Below are 12386 nucleotides of genomic sequence, written 5' to 3' on the forward strand. Positions count from 1 at the left end.
TTCTCTCTCTCGCTATGGGATTGTGGGTAATCATCTCCCATGCTCAGTCTCGGTCTGCGTGCCTCACTCATATAGTCAAAAATTTAGTAGAAAAGCACCACCCGAACAAGGGTGTAGTAGTACAAGCGATGAATCTGTTTAACGACAATGCAATGTCTTCATTTCTGCAAAATGGAAAAGGAGGCAAAAGCGGCTTTCATTGAATAGGTTCCTTGTTAGTCGCACAAAAAGAATAAGATTCCAGTGAGCCAACAGACACCAGTGACTCCGTTAATTTTAGTGTCGTCCTACAAAATAACCCTCCTCTTCTCCTCTCATCTCCCTCAAACCATCCACGATTCTTTTCAACAGTAAAGTGCAGGTTAATTTGTAATATAACACATAATATACAAGTTACAATGGTGTACATTTTCACCCACAGTTTAATGCTTAAAGCACACTTTACAGGACATGTCTGTATTATTTAAGTTTATCCATACCATCAACATTGCAGCAAATAGCAAGTGGGCAAGAGCAGTGGGATCACAAAAGTATTGCGAGGGAATACAAAACCATTTAAAAAAAGTATTTTCCCACTGAGAATTTTTAGGGGCTCCGCAGTGGTGCGAACTGGATAAAAATCCGCAAATCAAAAAGGAGGGACGTCACAAGTAACATGATCAACAAACATACAGGATGTGATGCACAAATGTGTAAAATATGTTTCACGTGTATAAATCATTTTGTATTTTTGAGGATATGATGTTACACAACACAAATTTAAAAATACATATTTCTGGATAGTTAAATATTTATCTTGGTACATAAACAAGCTTTGGAAGAAAATATCTAAATTTAAAAATAACGACTTAGTTAATCTCGGACAAAGTTTTTTTTTTTTTTTTTTTTTTTTTTAAATGTAAAAAAATAGGAAAAGAATTAATTCTTAGGAAGAATATTGTTCACTCCAGGAGGTAAAATACACTCTGGAGATGGTTTGATCTGCTTTTTTTGGTTAATTTCTGGTATTCCAAATCACCTACTCTGCATAAACTGCCATCACCATAAATCACACGAATAAGATGAGGTCCACTCTGAATACATGACATCATATACAAATAAGGACACAGACCACCCTACTAGCAGTCTATGTATGAAATGAGGTTCAGTAGCCAAGCTGGTGCACCACAGGTATTGCGGTGAACCGAGTCAGCAAGGGCTTTGGAATCCGGTCTGCGAGAAGGAATCCCTTCAGCCCTGAGTAAAAAAAAAAACAACAACTTGAAAAAATGCTGCTGTCTGCATGTCTCCACATGGTCTCACCATTGGTTTATGAGATTGAGGTCTGGGCCTCGGAGGAAGCCATGGCAGGCGCTCATTCAACTTCCATCCCTTTCAAAACCCAGACAATGACAGCATGCAGCCCGCAGCCAGGAGCAGAGCCTGGTGTAGTGAGGAGTAAGACTGGGAGAACCCTTGGTGACCAAATCGAGAAGGGCTGCGTCACACAAGCATCTGCGTGCGTACGTGCGCACACACACATACACACACACACACACCATGACTGCCAGGTAGAGACACTAATCTTTCACATCAGCACACGTGGAATCCATAAAACGATTTCATCATTTTCAGTGTTGCTTAGCTACCTGCATATGACATCACTCACTCGCTAAATACAAAGACACAGAGCTGGCTTGCAACTATCTTTTCAAAAGCTCGGGCAAAGCAAACACTGACTTGGTGTGGGGGAGGTGGGGGGAAAAGATGGCATAGTGCTCGCACAAACACAGCCTCACCTAAACAAGGCGTGCTCAAGAATGTCATTGAACAGGATCTCAGAATCTCAGAACCACTGGGGACAACTATGTTCAGCAAGCACCCTGTTTGAACACCAGCCACAATTTCACCATTTTAATTTATTGCTATGTATTCACTCAGTTACTCATTCTCACATCTAACCTGTCTATATTAAACAATCTCATTGCATTGAAGTGAACTGGAATAAACAGCCACGCTTAAAAATAAAGCACAAAGAACAAAAACTAAATGCTCAACACACCCATTTCCAAAAGTAATTCACGCCCTGATAAATGACATGTGGAAAAGGGTTTCTACTTGGACGGATGAGAAGGCTGTTCCTCACCAACCAAAACAGGAGTACTGTGTTTTTGAAGATGTTGCCATGGTGACCCTGAAAAAGGCTGCCGCAACCGTACCATCACTAAACACACACAAAACACATGTACACACATCACCAACACCATATTTTCACTCTTCCTCAACAACCACAACTTACAGGAGGCTAACGTATAATGCGGTGACCTCATAGATGGAGCACTATTAGGGGTAAAGAGCTAAATGTAGGAAGAGAGGCGTAATAAACAGCTCTTCCCCACATAATCCATGTCTGATGGCTGCCCTTCATAGGCCTTGGGCCTCTGGGTGAACGTGTCAGACTGAGGCGTGGCCCCATCCAGTATGTCCATATACGAGACACAGAGGAATCCAGACAGATGGTGGGTTTTAAGTCACTGGGCCACTCCACACCAGCAGGGCTTTCCTGAGATTCCTGGTTCACATCCTGCCAGGATCAGGGAAAATTTCAGAGATCCTGCTCGTCTCTAAGCTTCCCAACGGCCCAAGTGTCTACCAGTTCTTTGGGTATTTGCTTTGTGGAATTCAGTGTCATCAAAAAAATGGCCACAACAGGGAATGGGAGACACGCGGTATTTAAAAAAAATACATAAATAAATCGCAGCATTTGGTGAAACCGTATCTAAAAGGTAAAACTCCATCGGTACCGTGGCAGAACTGCGCACACTCTCCGCTCTCCTACAATCACCAAGACCCACGCTGTCTTCCACGGTGACCACCGGCCACAAAGCAGAGGAGGAATCGTGTGTACCTCCGAGAATCTGCGCTGTGCAGATTTGCGTGCTCCAGAGCCGAGGCACATTGCTATCCTCTGACATAAGGCTGGAGAAAAGTTAAAGTGCTTGCAGGCCTCCAAAGAACCCAAATGTCTTTTTTTATTTTAGATTGGACACATTTTTCACCACCATAAATGGCTCTGTTCAGGATCCAAATTACTCCATGGCCCCCACCCAGGCCCGTCCTCTCCATGGCTGTAAGGACTCAAATGTGTTGGCTTATGATATGCGGTACTTGCAACAGTGAACTGGTCCAGGTCTGAGAGATAGGGCTTGGGTAGCGTCTCGTAAAGACTCCACCCAGTTCAGTAGGTTACCCGAAAAAACAAGAAAGAACTTGAGCGACATGCACAAGGATCTCATCATTACCAACAGATCACTCCTAGATTACCCCTACCTACCTATACTGTGCAGAGTCTTACTCGTTTAGGTTTCTGGGTTTCTGTGGTCAGTACCACAGTACTGTCTACATAAAAACCACTGTTACATGATACACAGAATCACTGTAAAAACCCCCATCAAAAACTACTCCCAATTTGACACTGGGGCTAATAAAAAGCACTTGTGAGCAAAATTCCCTTTTAGCTGGCATTTAAGCATGGCAACGGGAACAATGGACAGCTCAGGCAAGAGGAAGCACAACTTCCTCAGTCCAGAACGACGCCGGACACTGTGAAGTCAGTGCCAGAACGCTGGAGCTCTCTGCCCATCACTGTGCGAAATTCAGGTCAGTTTATAAACACAGTGTAGCCATGGATACTTCCCCATATAAAATTTCTCCAAAACTTCCCACAGGGTCAGAATCTGAGGCCGTCTTTGAGAATGTTTCAGTAGAAGTCAGAAAATTTTACACAGCCAAAACTCATTGAAAAAAGAGCCGAGCAGTGTTGTGGTTTAAGAATAACTCTGGTACGTACCAGTCTCAGAAGATGTTCCACTAAGAAAGATACTTCAACACAAATATCTCCATTAAAGTTCTACCAGCGCAAGTATATGCCAGAAGGTTCAATTAAAGAAAGTCTTCCAGTACAGAATAATTGTTTTTCAAAATTCCAATAAATTATTGAAACCTTGGAATTCTCATTTTATATCTTTGTTACTCATAAATTCACAGTTTATTACTGGCAGGAGTTCATTAGCTGAAGGTAAGAAAAATGCATATATGGTACGATGTTGGTGTAGTCAGATATCTTTCAATAAAGGCAGCCTAGGTTAAAAAAGTAAATCAACATTAGTCATCTTAAAAAATAACTGGGAATAGAATCTCCTTAAGTGCAGAACCACACCTTCAATAAGCCAACCAACTTGATGTTTAAGACCAGATAAAGAAAATTCCATGACCAAGACTACCATTAATATGTCAATGCACAACAAACAAAACACACTAAGAATTCACCTCGAAGGCACAAACCTTTTTAGAACCTTCCTGAAAGGGTGCTTTTCGACCGTATCAACTGCCATACTTCTGGTATGGTACTTTTGTACTTTCCCTTTTCCATTGACTTCTGATCGAGCACCAGTAGCAAAAGTTCCAGTACTAAAAGTGGCAAACCAGCTGGGGTATTTCTGTGGTACTTTGGAGTGGGACTTGAAATTTCTTGGTGGATCGGTTATGCAACTTGCATTATGTTTCAGCGGCACACTAACACTGCCTTGAAAACAGTTACGAAGTCAGAAAATAGTGAATAAATTATTAATTGCCGTCTGGTCGGAAGAACAGATACAACAAAAATATCAGAGGTCCAGGACAAAAATTTTAAAAGTATTTTGTTTAATATGGTAGGACAGTACGGATATCATGTATATAGTATGCCGTCCCATCCTGGCGATGTGGAAATTTAGCAGTGTGATTTTGTTGCAATAAATATTGGGGTATTTATAAAGCAAGAAGGAAGTTCATACATTTCTCCGAAACCTGTCTAGGAGTGTTAACAGTATGGATGAAAATGATTATGATTGTCTTTGAGGACACATGCAGCCCTCATGGAAAAGCAGCGGAGGTAACCTTTAAACATATACTAGATAATCTTGAAAAGGAATAAATTAAAATCGCAAACTTAACCAAGGTTGTCTTTCTATGATGGCATAAAGATGTTTTAGCGAAACTTATAACTCCCTGTGCTATAATGTCCATATACATAACTGCAAGTAAGAAAAAACCTGATCTTAATCTATCTTAAGAGCGATGCGAGAATTGCATGTGCATAATAATGTAAAGTTGGTATTAATATCACACATCACCCAGCCCTATAATATACATCTCGTTTTTCAAATTCAGTACAAAATACCCTACCTCACACCGAGATGTCATTTGGTGCCGATGCCAGTTTTTACGGCACTGGAAAACCAACACCTTGAAGTACCATACTTGTGGTACTTTCTTGAAGTACCAAAAGTATGGTACCTGGTGTGGTGGAAAAGTGCCAAAAGACCTTATGATCAGCCTCATTGTACAATGTGTAGACTTTTCCCATCCTAGGTGATACCTCTGTCTTCCCACTCAAACTATCAACACTCCAGGTTTTTTGATGCATTCCACAATGCTGTTTGCAACGGAGGAGATGTTTCACAGAATTGTGAAAAGAAGAGAACCATAAATGATACATCTCACCTTGTGTAGCGCCACGTATCTTGTAGGACTATAGGTGTCATTTTTTTTTATCTGAGAAGAAAGGGGAACCATATCTTCACTAGTTTATTTCAACAGGAATTCTTCCTCTGCATAATCCAAGGGTGTGGTTGTTTAGAAGACCTGCAATACACTGGCATCTTAGTCAGGTGGTACATCTGGCATGTGCCCCGGGGCATCTGGGACAAGAACTAGGGCTTGCAATCCCATACTGGATGGATGGATGGATGGATGGATGGATGGATGGATGGATGTACGTACAGATAAATGGATTACCCAACCATCCTCTCCTTTACGCAAGCTCTCTGAGAAGAGATATGTCCTGCCAGGTTCACCAATATAATGTGAAATTATGATTAATGGGCAATAATCAAACAATTTATGCTGACTTTTGGAATTCGATTGCTTTGCACATGCACCAAATACAACCAAAGCAGCATTTTAACTGATAAACACTGTGATTCAAACATGTGCCAGAAATACAACTACGTAACGTACGAGCCAAAAGAAACCACGTTAACGTGACTCTGTGCCGAAAAACACCCACAAACACCACAACAAACACCATAACCATAGCCGACACTGAGATACCCATCACTTGTCATCAAGGTGAAGCGAAAGAACCAAGTACTCTGAGTGGGATAATACAAGGCAGACCCCACATCCTACCAGCAGTACTGTGCCACCGCAATAAGTTCCAAGGCTAATCTACAGATTTTTATCCACATGTTCCTGAGTAATTAACAAACCGCAAATTACAAAAAAATGAAAAATGCCATTTTTATCACCCAGATCCAAATCACAAGGAAACAAGTAAACCAGTTATAGACAGACTAGATATATATATATATATTTTTTTCTTTTTGCAAAGAAAATAGAATTTTGCTTGAACGTGACTTGAGGCTGTTAGAGAACATATGTAAATTTAAGTAGGATCTGAACCTATTTTGCAGCTTATATTACAGCTAATGATTTATGCTTTTCCTTAGTGCACAGGTAGGAATGGAATTTTAAGAAAAGAATTCAGTCGTCAGGGAACTGAACATTTATGGTTTCATTCGTGACAGGACCTGCCTCAATCTACTGTACAACAGTCAGAAGCCAAATCGATTACAATTATGTCCTGAACCAGCCGAGTCGTTCATATCCCTACAAAATACTATAAATCGCGTTGATTTGGACGGATCACTTTGACGAAATGTCTCTTCCCACCCGCTAGTTAACTCGTTCATCCAGACCCAATTATTTCACGTAATTACACCAAAATCAAGCCAAACAGTCCAATCAGTGTTACATAAGCGTTCCCTCCCATATGTTTCATTCATCACCATTTAATTTGTTACACATATTAATTATATTGCTCCCATAGGAAATAATTGCACAACATGAGTTAGTCGTTTTTTGCGTTAAAGATACGTAGCTTGATAACAGACCTCTAACCATATAACCAAGCCTACCTAATTTCACATTCTCTTCCAAATGCTCACAAAATGCATAGCAATAACAGACCGAGAGCTTCGGGATCGAAAGGTTAGTTTTCCTTCAAAATAATTGTCTGTATTGCTACAAATCCTTTTAAAACGGAGGGAATTCTTCGAGGCACACGCTGTATTTGCTGGCTAATTTAGTTGCACCGCAGAGCTCAGGATAGAGAATAAAACGTCTCATCTACTTGAAAGCCATTCAAATCAAAGAATCACACCCAGCATACCTGATGCCGCCTGGGGTAGTTTGCCTAGGTAAGTCGAGTCAAGGTAAATACCGATCTAGGCAGTGTCTAATCGGAGAATAAACTCATGCACACTCCAGTCTGTCACATTGCAATCAGCTTCCTGTTTAAACGACCCAGAAACGAGCCGGATTCTGCTTGTGATCAAGCCGATACCGGCAAAAGAATAATCGGTAATCAGTCCGTAGGTCTTTTCTTAAGTATTTATCTGAGAACTGTATCGTTCTCGTTGATTTTGACAAAAAAACTGAGCTCTTCGCCTTCGTCAGGGCTAGCAGCTTTCCCAATGATACACCTAACTTAATGTCCACCTAGCATCTCCAAGCATGCAGAACAAGCGTACCTCTGTCAGGCTGAGATCTAGGAAACCCTTACCTGCTCTTTAAAATAAAGTGAAAAATATGTTAAGATCCAAGCGCGTTTTAAAACGATAGGCTCGTCCTGCCGCAGGCTTCCTCCCGTCCGCCTCCGCCTCTCTGCCTTGGCCGCTGGGACTCGCCTGTGCACGCACTCCAGATCCAGGCTCCGGAGTCCCGGAAGCCACGCCCCCCGCTCCCCTGGCGCCCCAGCCTCGTTTAAAGCTCCGGCGCTGCAACCTGCACAGCGCAGCAAGAAGCGCATCGGGCAGCCAATCCGCGTATCGGCTTGGCACCCTTGATCCCGCCCCCGATGAGCGATAGGCGAAGCAGAGACGGGTGGGGTGTCCGTCAAGAAGACACCGAACTGTCTCTTTCCTCCGGTCTTTGTGGGAGCTTAGTGGACATCTGGATTTTGTGTCCCAGATATATACGTATACGCCCTATAAACCGCTTTTACCTGGAATAAAACTGGTCTTTTTTAACGCTGTGGTGAACATGTGGTGGTTGTCACTACAAAGAGTATATAAATTGTAGTTATATTTACGCGAGTTGTATAATTATTATTGTTCAATTGAGGATCGTCAGGGAGTTACACTTCCCGTCTTAAAATATAAAGTGCATTTCTTAAGGCAATTTTTACACAAACATGCCACAGTATACTTCAGAAATTATGCGAAGCAAGACATGTTGATTACCACCAATTTGAAGAATACACGCTATGAAAAATAGAATATACACTGTTGGAATGTGGGTTTTGATTAATTTTGATTTTGCACTACAGGATATAGCAGTCAAAGTTTCAAGAGTGGTTTATCAACCGGTAGTGTTTGACACTGGGTGGCGCTATATCCCCGGATGGAGGTTTTCCGGAATTGTTGCAGACTTCACAGTGACGTTTGACAGACAGACAGATAGGACAGACTAACACAAAACATCTTGTCTAAGGCATGCTTTAAATGCAGTTCCCTCGCACATTTCGAAAGGTACCCATAGACAATAGCTAATACATAAACAGATTGTCAAGTTGTGTTACCTCCCTTCCCCCACATTTGAATAGTCTGTGATTGACCACATGATCTACGATATATATACACATCAAGCACTCCGTGGATTGTACAGTGTAAAATTCATTCAAGGGTCTTCCTTAAATACTCAGTCTCTTTGCACTACTAAATAAGTGTACAGAAGAATAAAGGCAGTCAAATAAAGTTAAATAGATCTACTTAAAAATGAACATTTTGAAAAATCTCGGGCCAGTTTTCCATAGCCAATTACTATTTACAAAAACGATATTCCAAATTAGTGGTCGATACTGCCTATCAATGCAAGGTGTCGGCATAATGCTGAAAACGGACCCAGTTTAGACCCCGAGACACTTTCACATGATATAGTGTGGTAAATTTGAAACAGAGCTAAATATTGTTAAAACAAAAGAAGTTGCTTCTACAGGGTGAAATGCTGTGGTATCGCAAAATCAGAGCAATAAATCATTGCATTATTTATTTTTTTTTTGCTATCAAAAAAAGTGAGATCTATTTAAATCCTTTTGATTGTTGTCTCCAGCAGATACGCACAATAGTGGAGGCCTGAATCTGTAAATACTACACTCATAGGCAAATACATTCAAAATACATACAAAATACACCTATATGTTGTGAATACATGATTTAAAATTTGAAAATCATTTGCATGTGTGTCTGTGTTATAGTTACCCAGCTAAAATATCTTCACGTCTCGTACCGAAAACTGTATATCCCATACTTTACCTAATGTTTATTTAATTTTTTTTGTTAGCTAACATTACATTTTAACGAGTCTTTTTTGTTCCAAATCTTACTGAAAAGTAAAGGTGGTCACACCTGATATTGCATCATATTGTTAGGATATTTCACATAGTTCTGTTATTAGAATATTTCACTTACCCTTCCTTGATGTGGATTTCTTCTCAAGTGCCTTTTCAGGTAACTTTTTTGGAGCATCAAAGGCCTTCAGCATTTGTGCCACTTTCAAGGACACCCCTTGCTCCATGTTCCCCTCAGCCTTTAAAGGTCTCGTCCCATCTCGGTGCTTCGTCTTTTCCTGCACGTGGGTCATATCCTCCACGAGGTCAAAAACAGTCTTAGACCTGGGAACATTTTGGAGCAAGGCCTGAGAATCTTTTTCAGAAAAAGACCGATCAGGCTGCAGGGCACTTTTGTCAGTTTTTACATCCTGCAGACAAAGGCTTTTATCCTGTTTGCTGTCAAACTGCACACTGTCCCTTGAAAAGTGTTTTACAAGGTCTGATGAGGATTTTGTTTCAGCACAGGGTTGTTTTTCAGCAGAATATGTTTCCACAACTCTGTCATCTAAGAGTTCTGTACATGGAGTTTCGGGGACGTATATATTGGACGAGAGCCTTTGTTTTTTAGGAGACAATTCATCTGTAAGCAGGGAGGAAGCATCAACAGCAACAAGCCTTTGGGTTCCATCTATAAATAATGCTGATGATATTTCATTTTCTTTTCGAGAATCAGTTGGGATAGACCTGGATATCTCTTCTACAGATGTGGATATAATCACAGCTGGTTCATTATTTGTGATATCCTCAAACGTTGAGAGATTCGTACTGGACAGATACGCAAACCCCTCTGGGGATGTTGACAGCACTTCTGAGTTTGGCAGTTCTGACTTTTGCAATTCTGTCTCAGGGGACCTTTGAGTGTATGATAGAGTGACTTGGCCGGTTGAAGCTAGACTGCATGCCGGAAGGGCTCCAAGTAACTCGGGAGTATCCTTTGAGGAAGCCACTTGTGCTTCTACAATACCTCTGCCACTGAAATCAGACCTGTTCCAGCTGAAACTACTTCCTCTTGCTTCCTCTTTGTCAAGTATAGACATCTGTGTCTTGCCTGTAGGTGTCCTTTCCTGCAGCCAACGTCCTGCATCTTGCTTTCCTCTTTCTTCTGTATTTTGGTGGTTTGCTGAAGTGTCAAACGTGTGTCCATGTTGCAATGCCAAGAGATCAATGTCTTCTCTTTTCTGGGTTTCATCTGAAGGAGTTGTCGAAAGTTTTGTATGTGCGACTTCCTCTTCCTGTTTCTTAGGGTCAACTATTGGGCCTCTTTTGATTGAAGCAGAACCCACAGTATTATTGGGAGCATTTTGATTAGAATGGAAAGCTGTAGTGAGCTCAGCCAGGTCGTCGTCATTTTTAGTTGGGATATCGGGCGCTTCACAGCTCAAGATAAAATCCAATGGACGGTTGCCAAACACCGCAGATGTCCTAACTTCAGGAGGCGTCCATTCAGATTGGTTTGGTCCACTCCATATAGAAACAGGATCTTCATTTTTGGTTTCTTCATCCTTACGAAGTTGACAGTGCTCTGAAATGTCACCTACTGTCTCCCCTATTCCTTCAAAAGGATCCATTTGATGTGTGGCGTTTTCTGTTCCATGATTCTTCTCTGATGAACCTCCAACATGCAAAACTTCAGACACGGACATCACTTCAGCAATATCATCCCCAGGGCTGGAGTGGGCCTGGTCAGATAAGTTATCAGGATTTTCTCTGAGACATTCATAAGTAAGATCCTTCCTTGTATTCACCCCAACCTGGGCATGCTCTACATCCTGTTGTGGAAGATCTCGTGGGTTAGTCATTGAGGAAAATTCATTTACAGGAATAAAGCACTCAATATCTCGGCTTTCCAGGTGCACATGCCCCAGATCATTAGGGGTTTCTTGGTATTTTTGGGGTCCAATCCTTGCTGTAGACGACAGGATTTCTACAGTGTACAGTTCTCTTGTCCCTTTGGAATCTTCTCCTCCCTCTCTTAAATGTGCCATAAAAATACCCACATTTTCCAGTAAATTGTCAGAACTTGGAGACACCTCCTCAATGATTTCGAGGGGCTCAAAAAAAGACACTTCCTGATCTCCCTCCACGTGAGAGGAATCAATCTTGATGTCTTCACTTGTTGTTAATTTACCCATATATCTCGTTTCCACTGTCTTGGAGTCTGTAGTCTTCTTACCTTGTTCTTCCTCAAGCAGCGCAAAATCTCCCATGGTTTGCTCCACAAGCAATTCACTCACAACATCAGAAGGGTTCACAAGTGGAACGGAAGTGCCGTCAGAGATGACCTCGGAGTCAGAATGAAGGGCCTCTTCCTCGCCATACAGCTCAAAGCAACCCCTGCTTCCAACTTGTTGGTCTGTCTCGCTCTGCACCCTGTCCTCACCAGCTTCTTCCTGGCTCATGGTCTTGGATGACTGAGGATCAGCCCTAGAGAATTTGCTGCTCTGTGCTCTCTTCCCTGGGCTCTTCCCGGCATCTGGCTGCAGTGGAGGTGGCATAGCAGGCGAACCACCGTTGTCTCCTCCCACTTCACCCTCTCCCCCCTCGTCTGGGCGGCTGTTCACATCGTTCTCCAGAGCAGGTGCCGCTGGCTGTACGCCTGGGCCCTCATCCAAGTCAGCTTTCCGCAGCTCCTCCCCGGCTCCGCCAGCCCCCAGCTCCGGGTCCCCGCTGTCACCCCCCTGCCCTGGACTTCCAAGGTCTCTGCCTAGTTTCTCTGCACTCCTATCCATGTGCTCAGCCTCCGTAGCTCTGTCAAGCCCTTGTCCCATTCTTGCCTGCAGAGAGAGAGAGACATTGCGTCAGCCCTCATGCTGAAGCGGCCGACTCCCCATGATGCCATGGGTCTGGCATGCTGGCCCCAGCCTGCTTATCGGAGACAGGACCCAGTGCCTCAGAGTGCTATCCCACACCCACT

The 12386-nt window shown here is 42.5% G+C and overlaps 1 protein-coding gene across 2 annotated transcripts in view; it reads right to left on the reverse strand.

The window, feature by feature from the left end:
• The window catches only part of LOC125726105 (coronin-1C-A-like), a 44311-nt gene extending 32211 nt beyond the window's left edge, over positions 1 to 12100 (reverse strand). Inside the window, exon 1 of one of the 2 annotated variants that reach the window (XM_049002591.1) lies at positions 9552 to 12100. In XM_049002591.1, the coding sequence (XP_048858548.1) occupies positions 9552 to 11967 (2416 nt within the window). In that variant the 5' untranslated portion in view covers positions 11968 to 12100. Of the gene's footprint in view, positions 1 to 7645; positions 7809 to 9551 lie in introns of those variants that run through there. The other variant, XM_049002592.1, reaches the window with a different exon arrangement.
• Between the last annotated feature and the right edge of the window lie 286 nt (positions 12101 to 12386).

The sequence above is a fragment of the Brienomyrus brachyistius genome, chromosome 2 (assembly GCF_023856365.1).
Source record: "Brienomyrus brachyistius isolate T26 chromosome 2, BBRACH_0.4, whole genome shotgun sequence".
NCBI lineage: Eukaryota > Metazoa > Chordata > Actinopteri > Osteoglossiformes > Mormyridae > Brienomyrus > Brienomyrus brachyistius.